The 21,782-nt window shown below is 37.6% G+C and overlaps 1 protein-coding gene across 2 annotated transcripts in view; it reads left to right on the top strand.

Moving 5' to 3' along the window:
- Sf3b1 (splicing factor 3b subunit 1) overlaps window positions 1–20,734 on the top strand; it is a 39,976-nt gene extending 19,242 nt beyond the window's left edge. For both annotated transcript variants that reach the window (XM_028765572.1, XM_028765573.1), the window contains 19 exons: window positions 863–1,100; window positions 2,808–3,020; window positions 3,256–3,377; window positions 5,124–5,321; window positions 5,405–5,506; window positions 6,946–7,125; window positions 7,438–7,524; window positions 7,622–7,892; window positions 8,171–8,316; window positions 8,421–8,567; window positions 8,826–8,951; window positions 10,309–10,530; window positions 10,990–11,172; window positions 11,259–11,370; window positions 12,711–12,831; window positions 13,562–13,693; window positions 17,536–17,808; window positions 19,576–19,792; window positions 20,258–20,734. In XM_028765572.1, coding sequence (XP_028621405.1) covers window positions 863–1,100; window positions 2,808–3,020; window positions 3,256–3,377; window positions 5,124–5,321; window positions 5,405–5,506; window positions 6,946–7,125; window positions 7,438–7,524; window positions 7,622–7,892; window positions 8,171–8,316; window positions 8,421–8,567; window positions 8,826–8,951; window positions 10,309–10,530; window positions 10,990–11,172; window positions 11,259–11,370; window positions 12,711–12,831; window positions 13,562–13,693; window positions 17,536–17,808; window positions 19,576–19,792; window positions 20,258–20,416 — 3,249 coding nt within the window. In that variant the 3' untranslated portion in view covers window positions 20,417–20,734. The remainder of the gene's footprint in view (window positions 1–862; window positions 1,101–2,807; window positions 3,021–3,255; window positions 3,378–5,123; window positions 5,322–5,404; window positions 5,507–6,945; window positions 7,126–7,437; window positions 7,525–7,621; window positions 7,893–8,170; window positions 8,317–8,420; window positions 8,568–8,825; window positions 8,952–10,308; window positions 10,531–10,989; window positions 11,173–11,258; window positions 11,371–12,710; window positions 12,832–13,561; window positions 13,694–17,535; window positions 17,809–19,575; window positions 19,793–20,257) is intronic.
- The last annotated feature ends 1,048 nt before the right edge of the window (window positions 20,735–21,782 follow it).

Here is a 21,782-nt window from a genome sequence, read left to right as displayed (position 1 = left end):
TGGTTTTTCGAGACAGGGTTTCTCTGTGTAGCTCTGGCTGTCCTGGAACTCACTCTGTAGACCAGGGTGGCCTCGAACTCAGAAATCTGCCTGCCTCTGCCTCCCAAGTGCTGGGATCAAAGGTGTGCGCCACCACGCCACCACTGCCCGGCTATGCCTTCTCTTTCCTACTGCAGCCAGACATTTTTATCATGGGGTAACTAATAGGTGTTTTAGCTGTTTTCAAGAACAGTGATTTTACTCTTGGGCTCTTTTGCTATTCTGTCTTCTTGTTACGGTAAGAGGAGTCAGCCTGAGTGAGCCAGGATATGTATGTGTCTTGGAAACAGTGTGAGACAAACATGCTTAGGTCTGAAATGGGGATTATTCCTCTTTCAGAGTCAACTTTTACAAGTGTAAGCAGCTCATGGCAAATTATCAACACAATTCATAAAGGTTTATAACCCAGAATGTTTTGTGTATTTTAAAAAATATATTTATTTTATTGTGCATCTGTGTTTCATCTGCATTTATGTTTGTATGAGGGTATTGACTCCCCTGGAACTGCAGTTACAAACAGTTGTGAGCCACCATGTAGGTGCTGGGAATTGCACTGGGTCCTTTGGAAGAGCAGCCAGTGCTCTTAACTGTTGAGCCATCTCTAGCCTTGTGTTTTAATCTAGTGCTTTTTACATTGTTTAGTTTCAAATGAAAGCTGTAAATTTGTTTTGATCATAAGTATTTTCAAGTCAATAAGCAAAACAAATGATAGTCTAACTTTCCACTGAAAGATACATTATTGGTTTTTGTGCAAAAGAAAATTTGTAGTTAATATCTCTAAGGTGTATAGGTATATGAAATAAGATTCCTTTGCTTTGTTTAGACCCCTGGGCATACCCCTTCTTTAAGATGGGATGAGACACCAGGTCGTGCAAAAGGAAGTGAAACACCTGGAGCAACCCCAGGCTCAAAAATATGGGATCCTACACCTAGTCATACACCTGCGGGAGCTGCTACTCCTGGACGAGGCGATACACCAGGCCATGCAACCCCAGGCCATGGTGGTGCAACTTCCAGTGCTCGCAAAAACAGATGGGATGAGACCCCTAAGACAGAAAGAGGTGGGTACTTTAGTGGGGTGTCGATGAGTGGTTGGGTGAAGTGCTGACTCCAGCAGTGTGTTTCAGGCTGAGGTCTTTATTTCCTAGTATAAATATAATATACATCTCTATATAAATAACCAGCTGATGTGGATGTGCCTAAACCTACCAAGTTTATAAAACTGTTTTTCTCTTACTGTTTGTCTCAGTACCCAAGCTTAATCTGGTAAAACCTTTTCTTAATAACCTCTTGTCTTTGGGCTGGTTGGTGACGTGGCTCAGAGGTAAAGGCTCTTGTCACCAACCAAACTGGAGGACCAGGGTCTGATCCCTGGGACCTACATGGTAGGAGAACCCCACTCCACAGGTAACCTCTAACCTCCATATGTGTATCATGGCATGTGCTCCCCAACATACACAGTAAGAAATGCAACACACAACTTTGTTTAAATTAATTAATTAATTATTATTATTTTTTTATTTTTTTTTTTTTGGTTTTTCGGTTTTTCTAGACAGGGTTTCTCTGTGTAGTCCTGGCTGTCCTGGAGCTCACTCTGTAGACCAGGCTGGCCTCGAACTCAGAAATCCGCCTGCCTCTGACTCCCAAGTGCTGGGATCAAAGGTGTGTGCCACCACTGCCTGGCTTAAATTAAAATTTAAACAAGAATTCTTTTCCCTCTTTTGAAGAGGCTGAAGATTTTAGGAAGAACCATAAGAGAAGATAAATTTTAGTTTTTGTTTGTTTGTTTGTTTTTTGTTTTTCGAGAGAGGGCTTCTCTGTGTAGCCCTGGCTGTCCTGAAACTCACTCTGTAGACCAGGCTGGCCTCGAACTCAGAGATCCACCTGCCTGGCAAATTTTATGTTTTAAGATATTAAAAATATGATAATTTTGTGTCACTCTTTTTTTTTTAACTTTTAAACTTAAAAATAAATGTTGTGGATACCATTTCACTAGCCCTTAACTTTCCTCAGCCTCCCGTGTTTATGTGTGTGTGTTTAAATACACCAATACACCAGTTTTAACCATTTTTCTTTTTTTTTTTTTTAAATTAATTAATTTATTTATTTTATTTTATTGGTGAGTACACTGTAGCTGTCTTCAGACACACCAGAAGAGGGCATCCAATCTCATTACGGATGGTTGTGAGCCACCATGTGGTTGCTGGGATTTGAACTCAGGACCTCTGGAAGAGCAGTCAGTGCTCTTAACCGCTGAGCCATCTCTCCAGCCCCTTAACCATTTTTCAAGTGAACAAGTTAGTGGTTTTAAGCATATTTCCAGTGTTGTACAGCTATGATTTTGATTGCTATTCACTTCTATGTTTTTTCTTTCTTTCTTTTTTTTTTTTTTTCAGTGATCCAAAAAGAAACTGCATTCTTTAGATAAAGTTTTTCCTTCCATTATTTTCTGGTGTCTACCAGGCTATGTTTTATGTTGTCTCAGAAATTTTGCCTAAATCTAGCGTTTGCTATATAGTGAGAATAGCTGGAACATGGCTCAAGATAAACAGTGAAGTGTGAATAAAAAATGTTTTGTTTTTCTGTTTCTCATTAGTTGATGTGTGTCAATTTGTAGTCAGTGGAAAGGAAACAAATACTGGGCAAAAGTTTAACTGGATCTTGTTTTAGAAATATCTTCCTTTTGAACTTAATCAAATTGCATGTGGGAGAACTAGTGTCTTAAAAGTGGTTAATAGTGTGGTTTTGCTGACCCTTTGTCTTTGAAGATACTCCTGGGCATGGAAGTGGATGGGCTGAGACTCCCCGAACAGATCGAGGTGGAGACTCTATTGGTGAAACACCAACTCCTGGAGCAAGTAAAAGAAAGTCTCGTTGGGATGAGACGCCAGCTAGTCAAATGGGTGGAAGCACTCCTGTCCTGACTCCAGGAAAAACACCAATTGGCACACCAGCCATGAACATGGCTACCCCCACTCCAGGTACAAATTTTTTTCATCATTCTTTCTCTAACAGTTATAGTAATTTTTTTTTTTCTGTTGGCTTTTCTGGGTTCCATTAATGCTGGCTTTTCTATTAAGGATGCAAATATAAATACATAACACTTGATTTGCATTCACAATGTAAACACACTCTGATACTAGGGCTGATCTAGTTTTTTTGTATCTGAAGGGCTTATACACTGTAGGTCATTAACAATTTTGCTTTTTTTGGTAGGTCACATAATGAGCATGACTCCTGAACAGCTTCAAGCTTGGCGGTGGGAGAGAGAAATTGATGAGCGAAACCGCCCACTTTCTGATGAAGAATTAGATGCTATGTTCCCAGAAGGATATAAGGTACTAGCAGCGAATGTATGATAAATGTGTTATGTTGAAGATACGAGTTTTAAGTATTTAGTTAAAAAGGTTGCTCGGTAAATTTGCATTGGCCTTTCCAAAATTTACTAATTTCATATTTTTAGGTATTACTAAGTGCATTTCAGTTTGAGAAAGTGATAGAGATGAAGTAAGTAACATACATGGAGCTTTATTATTTTGGCAGCTTTTAATCCTAATGATTGGTGGGAGTCAGAAGTAGGCGGGTCTCTTGAGTTTGAGGTCAGTTTGGTCCAGATAACAAGTTTTAGGTCATCCAGGGCTACATAGAGATAACTCTGCCACAAACCCCTTCCAGCAGAAACTTTTATTTTGGGCTGGAGAAATGGCTCAGTGGTTAAGAACATGTATTGCCTTTAAAGAACACTGGAGTTCCCAGCAGTCACTTCAAGGGGCTCACAATCACCTGTAATGATCTCTTGGAAACCCGAGAGGTCTTGTGCTAGCATTCTAGGCTCTGTATTCAAGTGTACAAACTTATATCCAGGCACACACACATACACAATTAAAAAACTATCTTAAATACTATTTTATTTTTAATTATATATTTGTGCATGTGCAGGTTTCTGCAGAAGCCAGTGTAATTCCTCCAATAGAATTACAGGCAATTGTGAGCTACCCAACGTGGGTTCTGAGTTTGAGTTGCAGGTGCTTTAAATCACTTTTCTAGTATCTGCTTTGAAAAAAAAAGAACTATTACTACTTTTTGAGATAGTCTCTCATCACTGTGTGACTATATCTAGCCTGGAACTCAAGATACAGACCAGGTGACTTTAAAGGCACAGAGATCTGTCTAAAGGGTATGTTACCACTCCTGGCATTTATTACTTTTTCTGTGAGTCATCTTAAGGGTTTCTCGAGGTCCACAGACAGTGCTTAGAGAACCTCTAAATTAGTTTTGTGGGACTGAGCTCAGATATCATGCTGGTTTTATTTGATAGTTCAATAAAACTTTGTGTCTGAATGACATAGATTGATGATGTTAGGCTTTATTGACCTACCCAGGAAAGTGTAATTAGCAACAACAAAAAGAATCTTATAGCTTTAAACTCATATTTTTAGACTTTGTTTGTTTTGCAATGGGTTTTCTTTGACATTTCTATCAGAGGATCTTGACAAATACTTTAGTTTTACTTTTCTAAAATTTGTAGAGTTCAATCTTAATGTTTTATAGTATTTAGGTGTTTATGTAAATAATAATACTCATGATCTTTTTAATCTATTACATAAACCATATATCCATTTCCATTTAAATGAGTAATTACAGATTTTCTAATAGTGCCTTTTGGGAAATCACTGAATCAGGTTTTCCAGTTTTATTAGTTTGACATGTTGGCTTGACAACATGTTGATATTTCAAGCATGTTAAGGTGATCAGAATTTTTTAAAGAGTGCTTCATATATTTCCTTCTTTTCCACTTAAATTTTAATTAGCAAATAATATTTTCTATAAATATCTTAACTTTTGCCAGCCTGGTGTACAGAGTGAGTTCCACGATAGCCAGGACTACATAGAGAAACTCTGTCTCAAAACAAAACAAAACAAAAAAAATCTTTTAGTTAACATTACATAGTGAGATATATTTTCTTAAGGTAAACTTGCTAGCTAATAAATTACAAAATCTCTATAAGTGCAAATACTACTCACTCTGTCTTTGAGCATATAAAGCCAAGGCAGTCCTACTAACATGTTTATAACTCTCTTAGGTACTTCCTCCTCCAGCTGGCTATGTTCCTATTAGAACTCCAGCTCGAAAGCTGACAGCAACTCCCACACCTTTGGGCGGAATGACTGGTTTCCACATGCAAACCGAAGACAGAACTATGAAAAGTGTCAATGACCAGCCATCTGGGAATCTTCCATTTTTAAAACCTGACGACATTCAGTACTTTGATAAACTGTTGGTAAGTGGTGTTAGCAAAACTGAAGTATTGCTCTTTGGGAGTTACAAATCATGAATTTGATCTATTTTTAAATTTTATTGTAGGTTGACGTAGATGAATCAACACTTAGTCCAGAAGAACAAAAAGAAAGAAAAATAATGAAGTTGCTTTTAAAAATTAAGAATGGTACACCTCCAATGAGAAAGGTAAGGTCATTCATTTATTTATTCATTCATTTATTATAAAGACAGAGTAGCCTTGGCTATCCTGGAACTTTGTAGACCATGCTGACTTCGAACTCACAGATCTGCCTGCCTCTGCCTCCCAAGTGCTGGTATTAAAGTTGTGCACCACCACCTCCTGGCTTTTTACATATATTTTTTTTTAAGACAGGATCTCTACATAGTCCTGGTTGTTTTGTAATTTACTAGGTAGACCAGGTTGGCCTAGAACCTACAGAGATCCTAAGTTCCTAAGTGCTGAGATTAAAGAATGTATCATCTTTAATAAACATTGGAGGGTATGTATCACATCTGATTCCTAGTTCTAGTTTTTTGATTTGTTACATTCATTATTTTTGTTGTTTATGAGATAGGTTCTTATCTATCTTATCTATCCCAGGCTGGCTTGAAACTCTTAGCCCAGGCTGGACTTAGACTGATAAAAAGTCTTTGTCTAATTACCTGAGTGATGGAATTACTCTGATAGCTTGGTCTTAAGCTTGTGGAGGCAGGGCTTGAGCTGTGGACCTCTTACTCTGGAATAGCTGCTTGGGATTGCAGACTTATGCTCCAGGCCCAGTGAATTTCATTCTTCTAATCAAAGGATTTTTGTTCTAATAAGGATATGAGAAGGCTAAATATTTTTTGTCTTGATAGAACTTAGAGGTAATTAGTGGAAATTATATGGCTTTTATTAACACCAAATGTGGTTTGCACATAGAAGAAGGTTGTTCAGGCAGAACTAAGGCATATGGTTTAAGCTTGCATGGTTCTGTAGCTCTACTAAATTATCCTTTTTACAAACATCTATTTATGGGCACATGCACATGGAACACAGGGGGAAGGTCAGGATAACTTGCAGGAATCGGTTTTCTCCTTCTACTCTGTGGGTTCTGAGGATTGAACTCAGATGATCATCAGGCTTGGTGACCTGCCAGTACCCTTTACCCACTGAGGAAGGAATCTTGCTAGCTCTCTAAATGACCCTTTCTTCTTTTACGCTCATCTGTTTGTCACACATGTGTGTGCATGCATGGTGCATGGGTATGTGTGCAAGTGGGCAAGTAGGTCATTCTCCATAAACATGAATGAAGTTCAGAGAACAGCTTTTGGAAGTTGGTTCTCCCCTTTTATTGTCTGGATCTCAGGGTTGAAATAGAGTCATTAGGCTTGGTGATAAGCACCTTTCCCTCTCAGCCCTCACCTGCCACTAAATTAATTGCCCTTTTTAAATGAGCTGCTAATGTTGAACTTAGATTTTAAGAGTTTGAATATTAAAATAATTTTGACAGATAGGAATTCAGACTACTGTATGTAAATTGTCTGCAAATGTATACATTATAATATTATTCCTGGTGAAATTTGCAACTTTGGAATGTTTTCTCATAAAAAAGTAACTTTTCTTTTCCTCTGATTTTCCTCAGGCTGCCTTACGGCAGATTACTGATAAAGCTCGAGAATTTGGAGCTGGACCACTGTTTAACCAGATTCTTCCTCTGTTGATGTCCCCTACACTTGAGGATCAAGAGCGACATTTACTTGTGAAAGTTATTGATAGAATCTTGTATAAACTTGATGACTTGGTGCGGCCCTATGTGCACAAGGTTGGTTTGTTCTTGAAATAGTGTTTAATGGTTTAACTTTTATTTTTTCTGGTCCTATTTTCCACTATGTGGAATCTGGAAGTTACTCTCCTTTGTGTGTATGTGTGGCCCCGGCTGACCTGGAACTTGTTCTGTAGTCCAGGCTGCCCTTGAACTCGTAGAGATCCACTTGCGTCTGCCTCCTCAGTGCAGATTAAAGGAATGTGTAACTACTGCCAGGGAATTAAAATTCTTTCATCTATCCTTCGATTAACAAATGTCTTTGATAAATTGATGTGGAAATGTAATTCCTCTTTTTTTCCCCTCTTTCAGATTCTTGTGGTTATCGAGCCACTGTTGATTGATGAAGATTACTATGCTAGAGTGGAAGGCCGAGAGATTATTTCTAATTTGGCAAAGGTATTCTCATTAAATTCCTAGAAAAGGAACTGTGTCTTTTGATGGGTTGAGGGTTAACGGTACTAACTGAAGCTGCTGTTGTAACTTTTCCCTGCAGGCTGCTGGTCTGGCTACTATGATTTCTACCATGAGACCTGATATAGACAACATGGATGAGTATGTCCGAAACACAACAGCCAGAGCTTTCGCTGTCGTAGCCTCTGCCCTGGGCATCCCTTCTTTATTGCCTTTCTTAAAAGCTGTGTGCAAAAGCAAGAAGTCTTGGCAAGCAAGGCACACTGGTATTAAGATTGTACAACAGATAGCCATTCTCATGGGCTGTGCTATCTTGCCACATCTCAGAAGTTTAGTTGAAATCATTGAACATGGTAAGTGGTGATGTGTTTTTTATATATAGGTCAACTGTCTTGATGGGGTGAGTGTATATGTAAATAAGTAACTGAAAGGCTTTCCTCACACAAATATGTTATATTTTGAAATGGGGTTTGTAATATTTTCTGTTAACAAATTGCCTTTGCTTAAATTTTATGTACTGTAAAAAAAGTTATTGCAGTTTGGATACATGGTTAGATACACTCCTAAAATTTGGATTGTACTCTGAAAATTAGGTATGGGTACTTACTCATAACTGTGTCTGATTGTATAGGTCTCGTGGATGAGCAGCAGAAAGTTCGGACTATCAGTGCTCTGGCCATTGCTGCTTTGGCTGAGGCAGCAACTCCTTATGGTATTGAGTCTTTTGATTCTGTGCTCAAGCCCCTGTGGAAGGGCATCCGCCAACACAGAGGAAAGGTGAACCTGCTCACTTACTAGATCTGTTTTTGTTGCTAGTAAGATAACACAAACTTAATTTACTGACACACACACATATATCTATATATCTTATTTTTAAATAGGGTCTGGCTGCTTTCTTGAAGGCAATTGGGTATCTTATTCCTCTTATGGATGCAGAATATGCCAACTACTATACTAGAGAAGTGATGTTAATCCTTATTCGAGAATTCCAGTCCCCTGATGAAGAAATGAAGAAAATTGTTTTGAAGGTAATTGTTCAGTTTGTGGGTACATGTTTGTTACTACACTGTGTATGTTTTAGGAAGTTAAAAGAGATCTTTATAAAATTAAAACAAAACAAACCTGTTTCGTACTGTAAAAGTTATTACAGCTTGGATACATGGTTAGATACATTGCTAAAATTTGGATTGTATTGTGAAAATTAGGTATTGATATCTACTACTCAAAGCTGTTTGATTGTGTTTTGTCGATGCTGCATTTGATTTTTTTTTTTTTTAACCTTTTAGGTGGTGAAACAGTGTTGTGGAACTGATGGTGTAGAAGCAAACTACATAAAAACAGAGATTCTTCCACCTTTCTTTAAACACTTCTGGCAACACAGAATGGCTTTGGATAGAAGAAATTACCGACAGGTGACCTTTTATTAAAATTTGATTCTCGACGGGCAGTGGTGGTGCATGCCTTTAATCCCAGCACTTGGGCAGCGGGCAGAGGCAGGTGGATTTCTGAGTTCAAGGCCAGCCTGGTCTACAGAGTGAGTTTCAGGACAGCCAGCCTGGAAAAACCCTGTCTGGAAACCCCCAACCCCCCCCTCCCCAAATTTGATTCTCATAAAAATTTTGACTAATTCTTTACCTTCTTAGAGTGCATATTACATACTATGATTTGCTTTGACTATCTTAAAATTTATACTTGTATGTATTTTACTGTGATCAGAGATGGAATTTTTAAGCCCATTCTTTCCGTTTGGTCTGTCTGTCTGCGTTAGGGTCTCACTAAGTAGCCTAGAAATCACTCTGTAGACCTCAGACTGACAGCTCTACCTGCTGCTGCCTTCTACATCCTGGAATTAAAGGTGTGCTCGGTCACATCTGTCCTCTTTTTTTGTTGTCTTTTTTTTTAAAGCATACATTTAATGTAAAATTTCTATTAACTAGTGCATTTAAAACTTAAATTTTTATCTTTTATGTGTTTTGGTGTTTTGCTTGGATGTGTATCTGCATCATTTGGTGTGTGTCATGCCTGCAGAGGCCAGGTTATCAGGTATTTGGAGTTATGAGCCACCATATGGGTGCTGGGAATTGAAGTTGGGTCCTCTGGAAGGAACCTCACCCCCACCCCTAGTGCTCTTAACTCCTGAGCCTTTTGTCTAGCCCAGCCTCTGTGTGTGTATGTATGTGTATGTATTGTGTTTAAATTTTCGATTATTTACTTGGTCTGTATATGTGCCCCAGGGCATGCATATGTGAAGGTCACGTCAGAGCAGCAAGCAGGAGTTACCTCTTCCAGATGGATCATGGGGATTAAGCTCAGTTTATCAGATTTGTTGGCAAGTGCCTTTTATCTTTTGAGCCTTCTCTACAGCCCTGTTTCTTTTTTTGAAACAAAATTTTTTTACTTTGTAGCCCAGGCTGGTCTCAAAATCTTGGTCTTTCTGCCTCAGCTTCCCAGCTCAACAGTACTAAATTACGAGTTGATGGTTTTGTCTGGTAAATTGAAGCCTTAGCTAGCTGAAACCTAAGTATAGTTTTACTTAGAATTGTTTTTGTTTTGGAGATACATCTTAAGTTTTGGGCTGGCCTGGACCTTGATATATTTAATTTCCATCCAGACTGGCACTGAATTGTATATGTTCTTCAGCCTTTTGAGAGCTGGGATCATAGGCATGGATCACCATATCTAGGTGCTCTCACACTGAAAGTTTAGTAAGTCTTATTTTCTTGGAAAAGTAATAGATTTACAGGGTTTTGTTTTTGTTTTGTCTTTTAGTTAGTTGACACAACTGTGGAGTTGGCAAACAAAGTAGGTGCAGCAGAGATCATATCTAGGATTGTTGATGACCTGAAGGATGAAGCTGAGCAGTACAGGAAAATGGTGATGGAAACAATTGAAAAAATTATGGGCAATCTAGGTGCAGCAGATATTGACCACAAACTCGAGGAACAGCTGATTGATGGTATTCTCTATGCTTTCCAAGAGCAGACTACAGAGGTAAGGGCAGCCAGCCACTTCATTTCTGATTTTTAAATTTTATTATTTTGTGTGCATATGTGTGGGTGAAAATTAGAGGGAGATTTTGGGGAATCAGTTGTCTCCTGTCACCATGTGTTTCCTGGGGAATGGGCATCAGGCTTGGAAGCAAGCACTTACTGAGCCATCACCCTGGCATTATCATGGCATGTTGTCATTGACTTTTTGTCATATATGTAGAATATCTACTTTTAAAAGCAGATGTCCCTTAAAAGACATTTTAATGACCAGTTTTCCTCAGTTTAACTTGTTCTTTTACCTCCAATTTTTTTGGTTTGATTTAAAAACAAATGGAATGTTTGAGTGGTTGGCAAAGATTATATGTTACTGAACAATGAACTTTCGGTTGAAACTGTAGTCTATATTTTTAGTGATTTTTGATTTTGTTTTTCCAAATATAACTTAACTTTTCTCTTTCAGGATTCAGTAATGTTGAATGGCTTTGGCACAGTAGTTAATGCTCTTGGCAAACGAGTCAAACCATACTTGCCTCAGATCTGTGGTACAGTTTTGTGGCGTTTAAATAATAAATCAGCAAAAGTTAGGCAACAAGCAGCTGACTTGATTTCTCGAACTGCTGTTGTTATGAAGACTTGTCAAGAGGTAATCTATATTCTACCAGATGTGTATTTTTTTAAACAGGCAGTTTAATGGAAAAATGTAACATTTTTAACATTTCTTTTATTTAGGAAAAACTGATGGGGCACTTGGGTGTGGTCCTGTATGAATATTTGGGTGAAGAGTACCCTGAAGTATTGGGCAGCATTCTTGGAGCACTGAAGGCTATTGTAAATGTAATAGGTATGGAATTTGCTGGTCATATGAGAATTTGACCTTTTAATTTTCTTTATATTTTGAAAGCAAAATATAAAGTTGTATTTAGGAGTTTATTGATTTTTATCTTCTTTTCTTGACCACTTTAGGATTGTCAGATGTCACAAGTTTCTCTTACTATTATCTATTTATATTTTATGTAAAAATGTTAAAGGAGAAATTTAGTACAGAAATTTAAAGTACAGAAATAGTTACAGCCCAAGATGTTTTGAGTTAATGGGAGAGAGGGCCCTATTAGAACTAGTGCATCAGCTGAAAAGTAATGTAGCATCTTCTTTAAAGGGAGGGAGCAGCCCTGAAGGTAGGATTTAGTTTTAGAAGTGTCTTTTATCTTCTCTTCTATGTGTAGGTATTTTGACTGGTTGTTGAGGTTTGTTTGTTTGTTTGTTTGTTTACTATGAATTCAAAGAAGATGACTTGGTTAAAAAAAGGCTATCTATAAGTAAAAACACAAAGAACAATCTCTGATATGGAGAGAGAACTTTTTTTCAAGGAATTATGAAGCAAACAAAAGGATTCCTGTGTTCAAAAATCTCATTGTATTTAAACAGTGTTGAAAGTAACACCGTCAGGACTGAAAGGGTTGGAAAAGGCTACCTGGCTGTTGATAATCACCATTCTCCTCATTTTGGGGAAAGGAATAAGGAGTATTATGCAGTATACAGCTTTGATCTGTTGTATTTACATAGAATCCCCAATTTAGCCCAGATTTCTTCAGATAATGACTTGCCAAAAGTCTTTTAGCCACTTGTAGTTCTCTGGTTTGCCAGAATTGTAAACCATATTTATTGTTTATCTGGCAAACATGAGAAAAGCAGTGGAGAATCAGAGCAAGTAATTCTAGTTAGATCAAGAGCCCCTGTTAGCTGCCCCTTTTTGTCTCTTCATAGGTTTAAATAACTTTCAGGTGTGCTCTGCATTTCAGGAAGACTGGAGGTCTTGTTTTTCAGTTACAGGGTATAGGGACCTTTACTGATTTGATCTGATATAGCTTTGGCTTATATAGTTGTATTTAGCCACAATACAGGCTGTCCCCATATTTAAATATCAATGTACAAATAATATTTCAAAGCCAAATAGCTTTCTGCTACTGAGTAACCCTCATTTTTAAAATCACTTCACTGATATCTTTGGTTTCTAAATGTAAGTAGAAGCTGTTAATAGTTTAAAAAATTCTAAGTCTAATTAGAATCTGGGGCTTTTATTCACGGGTAGCTTATAAGTTCATATTTTTACATTGTATTATAAAAGGAGAAATGAAAGGTTGCAGTTCAGGTTTTAATAGTTCCTTGATTTCTGTCAAATAGGTATGCATAAGATGACACCACCAATTAAAGATCTCCTGCCTAGACTCACTCCCATCTTAAAGAACAGACATGAAAAAGTACAAGAAAATTGTATTGATCTTGTTGGACGCATTGCTGACAGGTAAGGAGCTTATATAGCAACACTCTTCCTGTTTAGTTCAAGTATAGGCAGTATTTGGTTTTAGACTTAGCAGGATTTCACTTTGAGTGGTAATAGGAAATAGCAGTGTAGTGTTTTGTGTGGGTGTTTTTCTTTCCCCTACATCCCCTACAGGGTTTCTCTGTGTATCTCTGGCTGTTCTGGAACTTACTCTGTAGACCAGGCTGTCTTCAAACAGAGAGCCACGGCCCCTGCCTCCCAAATGCTGGGAGTAAAGGCGTGTACCACCACTGTCCAGCTTAGCAGTGTAGTTTTAAAACTAAGTCAGGCTTGCTTTCTTTGTGTTACTTTCTTTCCTTTTGAGACAAGGTCTGACCTTATCCTTGGCTGGCCTGGAAGTCACTATATAGACCAGGTTGGCTTTGAACTTAGATTAGATCTGCCTCCCAAGTACTGCTGGGATTAAAGCTGTACAGCACCACTTAACAAGTCAGCCCTTTTAAAAGGGTGATAATAACTTTAGTTAATATTTAAGATGAGTTAGTGATGATTTCAAAATTGAATATGCACATTCACTTTCTAAACTTTCATTAGAGTAAGGTATAGATCAGTAGTAGAACCCTTATTTGGCATTCTTGGGCCCTGGGCTTCATCCCTAACACTACAAAAACAAAACAAAAAAAATCAAAATACATCGATAATACAACCATACTAATTCATTTAATTTGCACTTTTTTAAAAAAAAATTTAGGGGAGCTGAATATGTATCTGCAAGAGAATGGATGAGGATTTGCTTTGAGCTTTTAGAGCTCTTAAAAGCTCACAAGAAAGCTATTCGAAGAGCTACTGTCAATACATTTGGTTATATCGCAAAAGCTATTGGGTGAGTATTTTTTGTAGGTTATAATAAGCCTATTGTGTTGGACAGTACTTTCATGTAGACATATCTTTTGAGGCATAGTATAGTTAATTATTTGAAGAAAAAGCATTTAACTACTGACCTGCCTTTTCCTATTAAAATATTTTCTTAAAGTTTTTACTTAACTCAAGACATTAGGCTTTAAAATTTCTCCTAGCAAAGTATAGATACTTTCAGAGACACATTCAAGTTTTTTTGTTTATCTTTTTTAGATTTTTTTTTTTTTTGAGATGGAGTCTATCCATGTAATCTTGGCTGTCCTGGAACTTGGTATGTAAACCAGGCTGGCCTCAAACTCATAAATCTGCCTGTTTTGCCTCCCCAGTGCTGAGATCAAAAACATATTAAGAGCATGTACCATCATGCTTGGCTGGAGTATTGCTTAAAATATTAAGGAATGAGCATTTTGCCATCTTTTACTTTTTTTCACATTGTCAGACTGTGGGCCTTGGTTTTAATTGCTCTTGACAAAATGAAGCTTCTCTGGGGCTGGAAAGGTGGCTCAGCAGTAAAGAGCCCTGGCCACTGTGTGATTCAGCACCCACATGGTTCACACAACCCATGGCTAGAACTCCAGTGCCGGGGGATCTGATCCCCTGTCCAGACAGTGAACACATGCAGATAACACTCACATGTATAAAAATAAGTGTATTTTAAAGAATTAAAATAAGGTTCTGGGGCTGGTGAGATGGCTCAGCGGTTAAGAGCACTGACTGCTCTTGTAGAGGTCATGAGTTCAAATCCCAGCAACCACATGGTGGCTCACAACCATCTGCAATGAGACCTGATGCCCTCATATGTGTGTCTGGAGACAGTTACAGTGTACTCATAATAAATAAATAAATAATTAAAAAAAAAAGAAAAGAAAAAAATGTTAAAAAAAATAAGGTTCTGAACTTCTAATAAGATTGAGAAGTGCACTGATTTATGGCTATAAAGATGAAAAATTTAGGGTCCAGTTTATTATGCCCATTAAGCACAGTAGTGGACAATTACATCACACCCCTTATCAAGATTTGGTGATGATTTTAGAAGAGCGGAGTGTAAAGATTGTAAATGTCAGAGGTAGTGGACGTCTGCAGCAGAAGAACACTGGTTGGACATGACATTGCAGCGGCACGCATGAACTCACATCAGTCATGACTATAAGGACAAGATCAAGTCAACCAAACTACCCACAGAGATGGGAGAGGGATTCCTGAGGTCTTGCCCCTATCTAGGTAGCTACTGGCAATTGATGACTTCTCCAGAGATTCAGTTTTAAGAGATGTGGTCCCTGGAAGTCTACACATACTTTAGAATGTCTACACCCATGCACATACTAGTAGCACTATCTGGACTTAGTGGATTTAATTTCTTCTTAAAGATTTATTTACTTTATGTCTGTTGAATGTTTTGCATGCACATATATGTATGTATGTACACGTACATACCTGCTGCTGCCAGTAGCAGTTGAAAGAAGGTGTTGGATTCCCTAGAACTGAAGGTATGGATGGTTGTGAGCCATCATGTGAATGCAGGAGTCAAATCTGGGTCCTCTGGGAAAGCAGTTAGTGCTTTTTACCACTTAGCAGACTGTACAGCTCTAACTCAGTGGATTTAAAACAAAAAACAGAAAACCATCAAGTTGAAGAGGACTGATGGAGAAAGGGAGAGATAGGAGAGACATTAATTAGAAAGGAGAGAAAGAGGGATGGATTTGATCAAACCACATTTATGTGAATTATGAAATTCTTAACATTAGGTCTTTTTTTGTATTAAACATGCTTAAAATCTTTTTTGTTATTTTTAATCTTTATTTACTTGAGTACTTTGACTGCACATATGTTTTTATGCCACTTGTGTGCCTGTACCCTTAGGAACCAGAAGAAATAGATTAGATCTATTGGAATTTGGAACATGTGGATACTGAAAGTCATACCCAGGCCCTCTGGAAGAGCAGTCTTATCCCCTGATCCATGCATCCAGCCCTCCTCTTTCTCTTCCTTCTCTTCCTTCTCCTCCTTTTTTAATGTTTTTTTTCCAATGGTTTTTTTGTTTGTTTGTTTTGTTTTGTTTTTTGTTTTTTGAGACAGGGTTTCTTACTCTGTAGACCAGGCCTGGCCCCGAACTCAGAAATCCTCCTGCCTCTGCCTCTGCCTCCCAAGTGCTGGGATTAAAGGTGTGTACCACCACTGCCCGGCTCTTCAATGTTTTTTATGTTCATTTGTGTATATGAGGGTGTCAGAAGTCCTGAAACTGGAATTGTAATAGTTGCCATCTGCCATGTGGGTGCTAGGAATTGAACCCAGGTCAACATATGATATTTGTATGTAATTCATATCTTATATTCACTTATCATGCTTTTAAAATTGCATTGTTCCAAGACTGATTCATCTGTGTTATGAATTCATCAATGGTTCTTTTGCTTCTTCTTCAGAACTTACCCTAGAAAAGCAGTTAATTGTAGAAAATGAGACTATCAATGTATATTTTCCAGTGTTCTAATTAGCTTCAGCTGGAAGCTGGACATAGCCCAGAGTCACCTTAGGGAGACAAGGAATTGCACAGATCAAATGGGCCTGTGACCATGTTTGTGAGACGTTGTCTTGATTCTTGATTTGTGTGGGTAGCATATGGTCTTGGGCTGTATAAGAAAGCAAGTGGAGCATGAGCCTACAGGTGAGCCAGTAAGCATCTTGGCTGCCTGGTGTGTGCTTCAGTTTCTGTTTGGCTCTCTGCCCTGCCTTTCCTCAGTGATAGACTGTGACATGGACATGGAAGCTGAGGTAGGGCCGGGCAGATGGCTCAGTGCTCTGAACAGGTTATGAGTTCAGTTCCCAGCAACCACATGGTGGCTCACAACCATCTGTGATGGGATCTGATGCCCTCTTCTGGCACACAGGTGGACATGCAGATAGAGCACTTATTTACTTAAACTAAAATAATGAATAAATCTTTAAAAAAAGAAGCGAAAATAAACCCTTTCTTCCCCACATTTCTTCTGATCAGAGTGTTTTTATCAGAAAGAAACCAGAACAACTTTGAAGTAATTTCCAAAAACATACAAAAGTCTGATGAGTTAGGTAACATTCCCTCCAGGATATATGTGTATATGTGTGTGTATGTATGTGTATATATATACATATATATGTATGTATAGATAAAAATATATCTATCCCCCTTTTCATTTCTCCGGAGTAGACCTGTTTGTGTCAGTGTTGGTATGACTTTAAGAAAAACAAAAAAACAAAAAAAACCGCTGCAAATAGATACATTGCAAAATTGATTAGCCCCATTGTCTCTAAGTGTTAGCAAAGGAGTGTGTAAAAGCTTGGTGGGAGGCAGCCAGAGCTAGGTAGGGTGACTGATTAGGAAAACCATGGGAGTGGACTAATGGGGAAGATGAGGAACTATGTGTTTGGGCTAGGAGTCCAGAGTTTGGGATATTCTTATATCTACAAGGCTGCCTGGCTCTTGAGGCCATTCAAATTTCTTTGTTTCTTTTTTTTTTTTGGTTTTTCGAGACGGGGTTTCTCTGTGGAGCCCTAACTGTCCTGGAACTCACTCTGTAGACCAGGCTAGCCTCAAACTCAGAAATCCACTTGCCTCTGCCTCCCAAGATATTTTTTTTTTACCCTTTTCTATTTAGCCTTTTTTATTTTTGGAAGTTGTAATTAGATCATTTTAAAACTTCAATCCTAGTGATGAGAAAGTTTTATCAGAAAGTTATTAATTTTTCTCCATTCCCTTGTAGTTTTTATGTTCTCTGAGAATAAATTTAATAAGTATGATAACATGCTGATATATTTCTTCTTTCTTTTTAGCCCTCACGATGTATTGGCTACACTTTTAAACAACCTCAAAGTTCAGGAAAGGCAGAACAGAGTTTGTACGACAGTAGCAATAGCCATTGTTGCTGAAACATGCTCACCCTTCACAGTACTCCCTGCCTTAATGAATGAATACAGAGTTCCTGAACTTAATGTTCAGAATGGAGTGTTAAAATCACTCTCCTTCTTGTTTGAGTATATTGGCGAAATGGGAAAAGACTACATCTATGCTGTAACGCCTTTACTTGAGGATGCATTAATGGATAGGTAAGTGACAAACTAAATGCAGAAAAATAATTAACAATTATGCTTCATTTTAGAGTTTACTAAGATAACTTTTAAATGTATTGTTAAAGAAGAAATATTACTGTGGATTATTTCACATAATAAGTGTAATTTCTTACCTTGATATTTGTTATAGTGAGGTACCCAGATTTTCTCTTCCAGGTCCCCTACCTTTGTTAATCTCTTTTCATATGTGTTAAGCTAAGTAGATTTTGAAATGCAATAATTGATTTACTGTTTCTTAAAATAATTAGGGAAAAAAAGGTGAACATGAATTAGTCACTATATCAGAGAAACCTATAATTTTGTTTTTGAGACAGAGTCTTAGGTCACCCAGGGTGGCTTCGAACTTACTATGTAGCTGAACATGACCTTAAACTTCATTTCTCATCCCTCTACCTCCAGAGCATTGGGTAACCTTCATAACGATCACTTTGTAAATAGACTTAGTGAGGTACTAGAAAGAACAGATATGTAAGTTATGAAGTCAGATTAGTAATCACAGTCCGTACAAGGCTACCTTTCTGGGACCAAACAAAATAGCAATAAATCACCTTGCTTCTCCCTTACACTGCTTCTTAGTGAGGCATTCCTGAACATTACAACCATTGAGAGGTTAAAAGTTTTGTTCTGAATGGAAGGAATTTTGTGAAAAGAAAACATGACTTGTCTCTTCATATACTGTCTACAAATAAAACTGATAGTAAGATTGAAAATTTGGCAGATCTTTTGTTTTGGGGCTGTTATTCACAAGAAAAAAAGGCTCTTGAATATTGTACTGCAAAATATATTTGAATTTCATATGCCCAGTTAATATATGAAATTTATTTTTTGAAAATTTAGACTCCTGTCAAATCTACTTTTTGTAATTTTCATGTAAGCTTAATCACCAGAATAACTTTCTGTGCTTTTTATATTCTTTTTTGTGATCGCAACTGTTTTAGAAAGGTTTTCAGTTTTTAATTTTGGAATTCATAATATTTGTTGCTTCTGTATTTATTTTAAAAAATACTGTGCTTTGGAGATTGATTGTTGCAATTTTCTTAAGAAATTAACAAAACCGTTCTGTTCAAGTTGAGGTAGTAACTCACTTGAAAATTACTAAAAAGAATAGAGAATCTTCAGTTGGGAAACTTATTGAAACTTTATTATATTGAATAAGTTAGATAGCAAATTATAGTGTTACAGTTCAGATTTTATTTTCTAATGCCTTTGAGAGGTTGTTAATATTTTGGCAGAATGTATGAGCACTGTTTTATTTTATGTTTGCACTCAGAATAGATAGTGTGAATAATAGATTGGTATGTCCTGAACACAAATTCAGATGCTGCTAGAGATGAAAATTCTTTTTGGTTTTTCGAGACAGGGTTTCTCTGTGTAGCCCTGGCTGTCCTGGAACTCACTCTGTAGACCAGGCTGGCCTCAAACTCAGAAATCCACCTGCCTCTGCCTCCCAAGTGCTGGGATTAAAGGTGTGTGCCACCACTGCTCAGCGAGATAATTCTTATTTGTGCAGATTTAAAATCCTAATAGATTTTTCTCTTGAATTGTTGGATGAAATCACACCAGTTTAAGAGCAAATTTAATTTTGACTTGTGACTTAACTATCAAATATTTAAGGTTACAGAATTTAAGATGAGATTAACTCCTGAGAGTCAAATGTTGAGGAGTAATTAGTTCCTAATGTGCAAGTGAATATTTCTTATAAAAAATGACACTAATTTAAAGAGACTTTTCCCTTCCATACAGGGACCTTGTACACAGACAGACAGCTAGTGCAGTGGTACAACACATGTCACTTGGTGTTTATGGATTTGGCTGTGAAGATTCTCTGAATCACTTACTGAACTACGTGTGGCCTAATGTGTTTGAGACATCTCCCCATGTAATCCAGGCAGTTATGGGAGCTCTGGAGGGCCTGAGGGTTGCTATTGGACCATGCAGAATGTTGCAGTATTGCTTACAGGTAGGTTAAATGTGAGGTTTTTTGTTGTTTTTATGCAGGGATTACTCAAAAAATTACCATGTTGAAGTCACTTTCTAATCACTATGTGGAAGACAGTTCTGAATTGAGATAGGAATTAGATTTTGTGTTTACACACCACAATTTTGTTGTACAGTTTCTAGCTTTTTTTCTTCCCTCTTTAAAGTAAGTACTTTTGTGTTTTTTGTTTGTTTTTATTTTATTTTTTGAGACAGGGCCTCACTATGTAGCCTTGGCTGGCTTGGGACTTACTATGTAGACCAGACCAGCATTGAACTAGATAGATCCACTTGCTTTTCTGAGTGCTATCATTAAAGGTGTGTGCCATGATACTAACTAAATTAAAATATTTCTAATCATATTTATAGCTTATTGTAGTATTAAAGTTTCATATATATATATATATTCCCTTAAAAATTGTAGTAACTCTACCTTTTATTATTCTAGGGTCTGTTTCACCCAGCTCGGAAAGTCAGGGATGTATATTGGAAAATTTACAACTCCATCTACATTGGCTCGCAGGATGCTCTCATAGCACATTACCCGAGAATCTACAATGACGATAAGAACACCTATATTCGTTATGAACTTGACTATATCTTGTAACTTTATTTTGTGTCTAATACAGCTGTTTCACACCTTAAACTTGCTTCGATCTGATGATATAAACTTGTAAAACATTGCAGATCAGTGTAGAGCTGGTCATAGTGAAGGGGGTAGAAATCCAGTAGCATGATTTTTAAATAACTTTTGTTTTTTGATGTTAAACAGTAAATGCCAGTAGTGACCAAGGACAGTGATTATACACACTATACTGGAGGGATATCATTTTTTTTATTCATCTTTATGAAGATTTAGAATTCATTCCTTGTGTTTAAAAGGAATGTTTAATTGAGAAATAAACATTCGTGTACAAAATGCTAATTTGTGTGTGTTTTTTGAATATGACTTGTAAAATGCAGAACTTTGGTAAAGTACTGGTTTGTGTAGAATAAGTGGCTTAATTTCATATTCTGTCCCCTAGTTTATTATGGAACATAGCTAGCAGAATGCAGACTAGTGATGGCCTGTCTGTCAAAAGTCCATTGTTTTGTTGGTGATGAAGAGTAGCTTTGGGGGTGCCCCCCTCTTCTCAATGTAGATCACCATTCCGTCACCATAGAAAAGCCGCACTTTGTCTTGAGTATCATTTTGTACTTACATAGCACCTTTCACCTCTTGATTTCTCAAAATGCTTTATGAACAGACATCAAGGATGTATTTTACGCCATGTCCAACTTTGATGGTCTATGCTTAAAAAGTGGAGAAGCTGTCTGTACTTCAAAGCAGTGTACTTCCTGTTAGGAGTGAGGCTATCTTAAGAAATGCTTGTATAGTAGGACAATCTTTGGGCTTTGGTGGTATGCCTCTCATCAGTTGATTTATAAACAGCTGTTGAACACCTGCTGAATGCTAGCCATTGTCCGTTGATTCAGGGGCTGTGGAGGTGCATATGATCTGGCCTCTACCTTTCGTATAATGGAAGGGCGTGCACAGAGTCCTTGGGTACCAGGATGCTGTACAATGGCTGATGAAAAAAATGCCTGAATTTGCTTAGTTTGTATGTGGCAGTCAGATACTGTATTGGTTTAAGTGTGAGCATAAGCCAAAATGCCCTTGAGTTCATGAAAACCAAGCATTAAGGGGCTATTTCAATGTTTTACGGCAACAAATCAGTTTTTTTTTTTTAAACTTTATTCCCCAAATTTCTTGTTTTTTAAAGCTTCTCTAGCCATTACCGTTTTGTCTCCCTCTGTGCTTGTGTGGCTTCTAAAAAGGAAATAAATTCTGCCATCAGTGTGACTGGCATGTGACTCTACCACCCTCCAACTTCCAGGAGGGCTAGGCAGCTTGTGCTTCTGACTATTAACAAGGAAGAGTCTGGTGGAAGCTTAGATGAGAAACAGCTTCTGCTTTGCTTTATAGACTGGGT

Source organism: Grammomys surdaster, unplaced genomic scaffold (assembly GCF_004785775.1).
Source record: "Grammomys surdaster isolate TR1022 unplaced genomic scaffold, NIH_TR_1.0 165, whole genome shotgun sequence".
Taxonomy (NCBI): Eukaryota; Metazoa; Chordata; class Mammalia; order Rodentia; family Muridae; genus Grammomys; species Grammomys surdaster.
The sequence above is the reverse complement of the archived record's forward strand: the minus strand, read 5'-3'. Positions and strand labels throughout refer to the sequence as shown.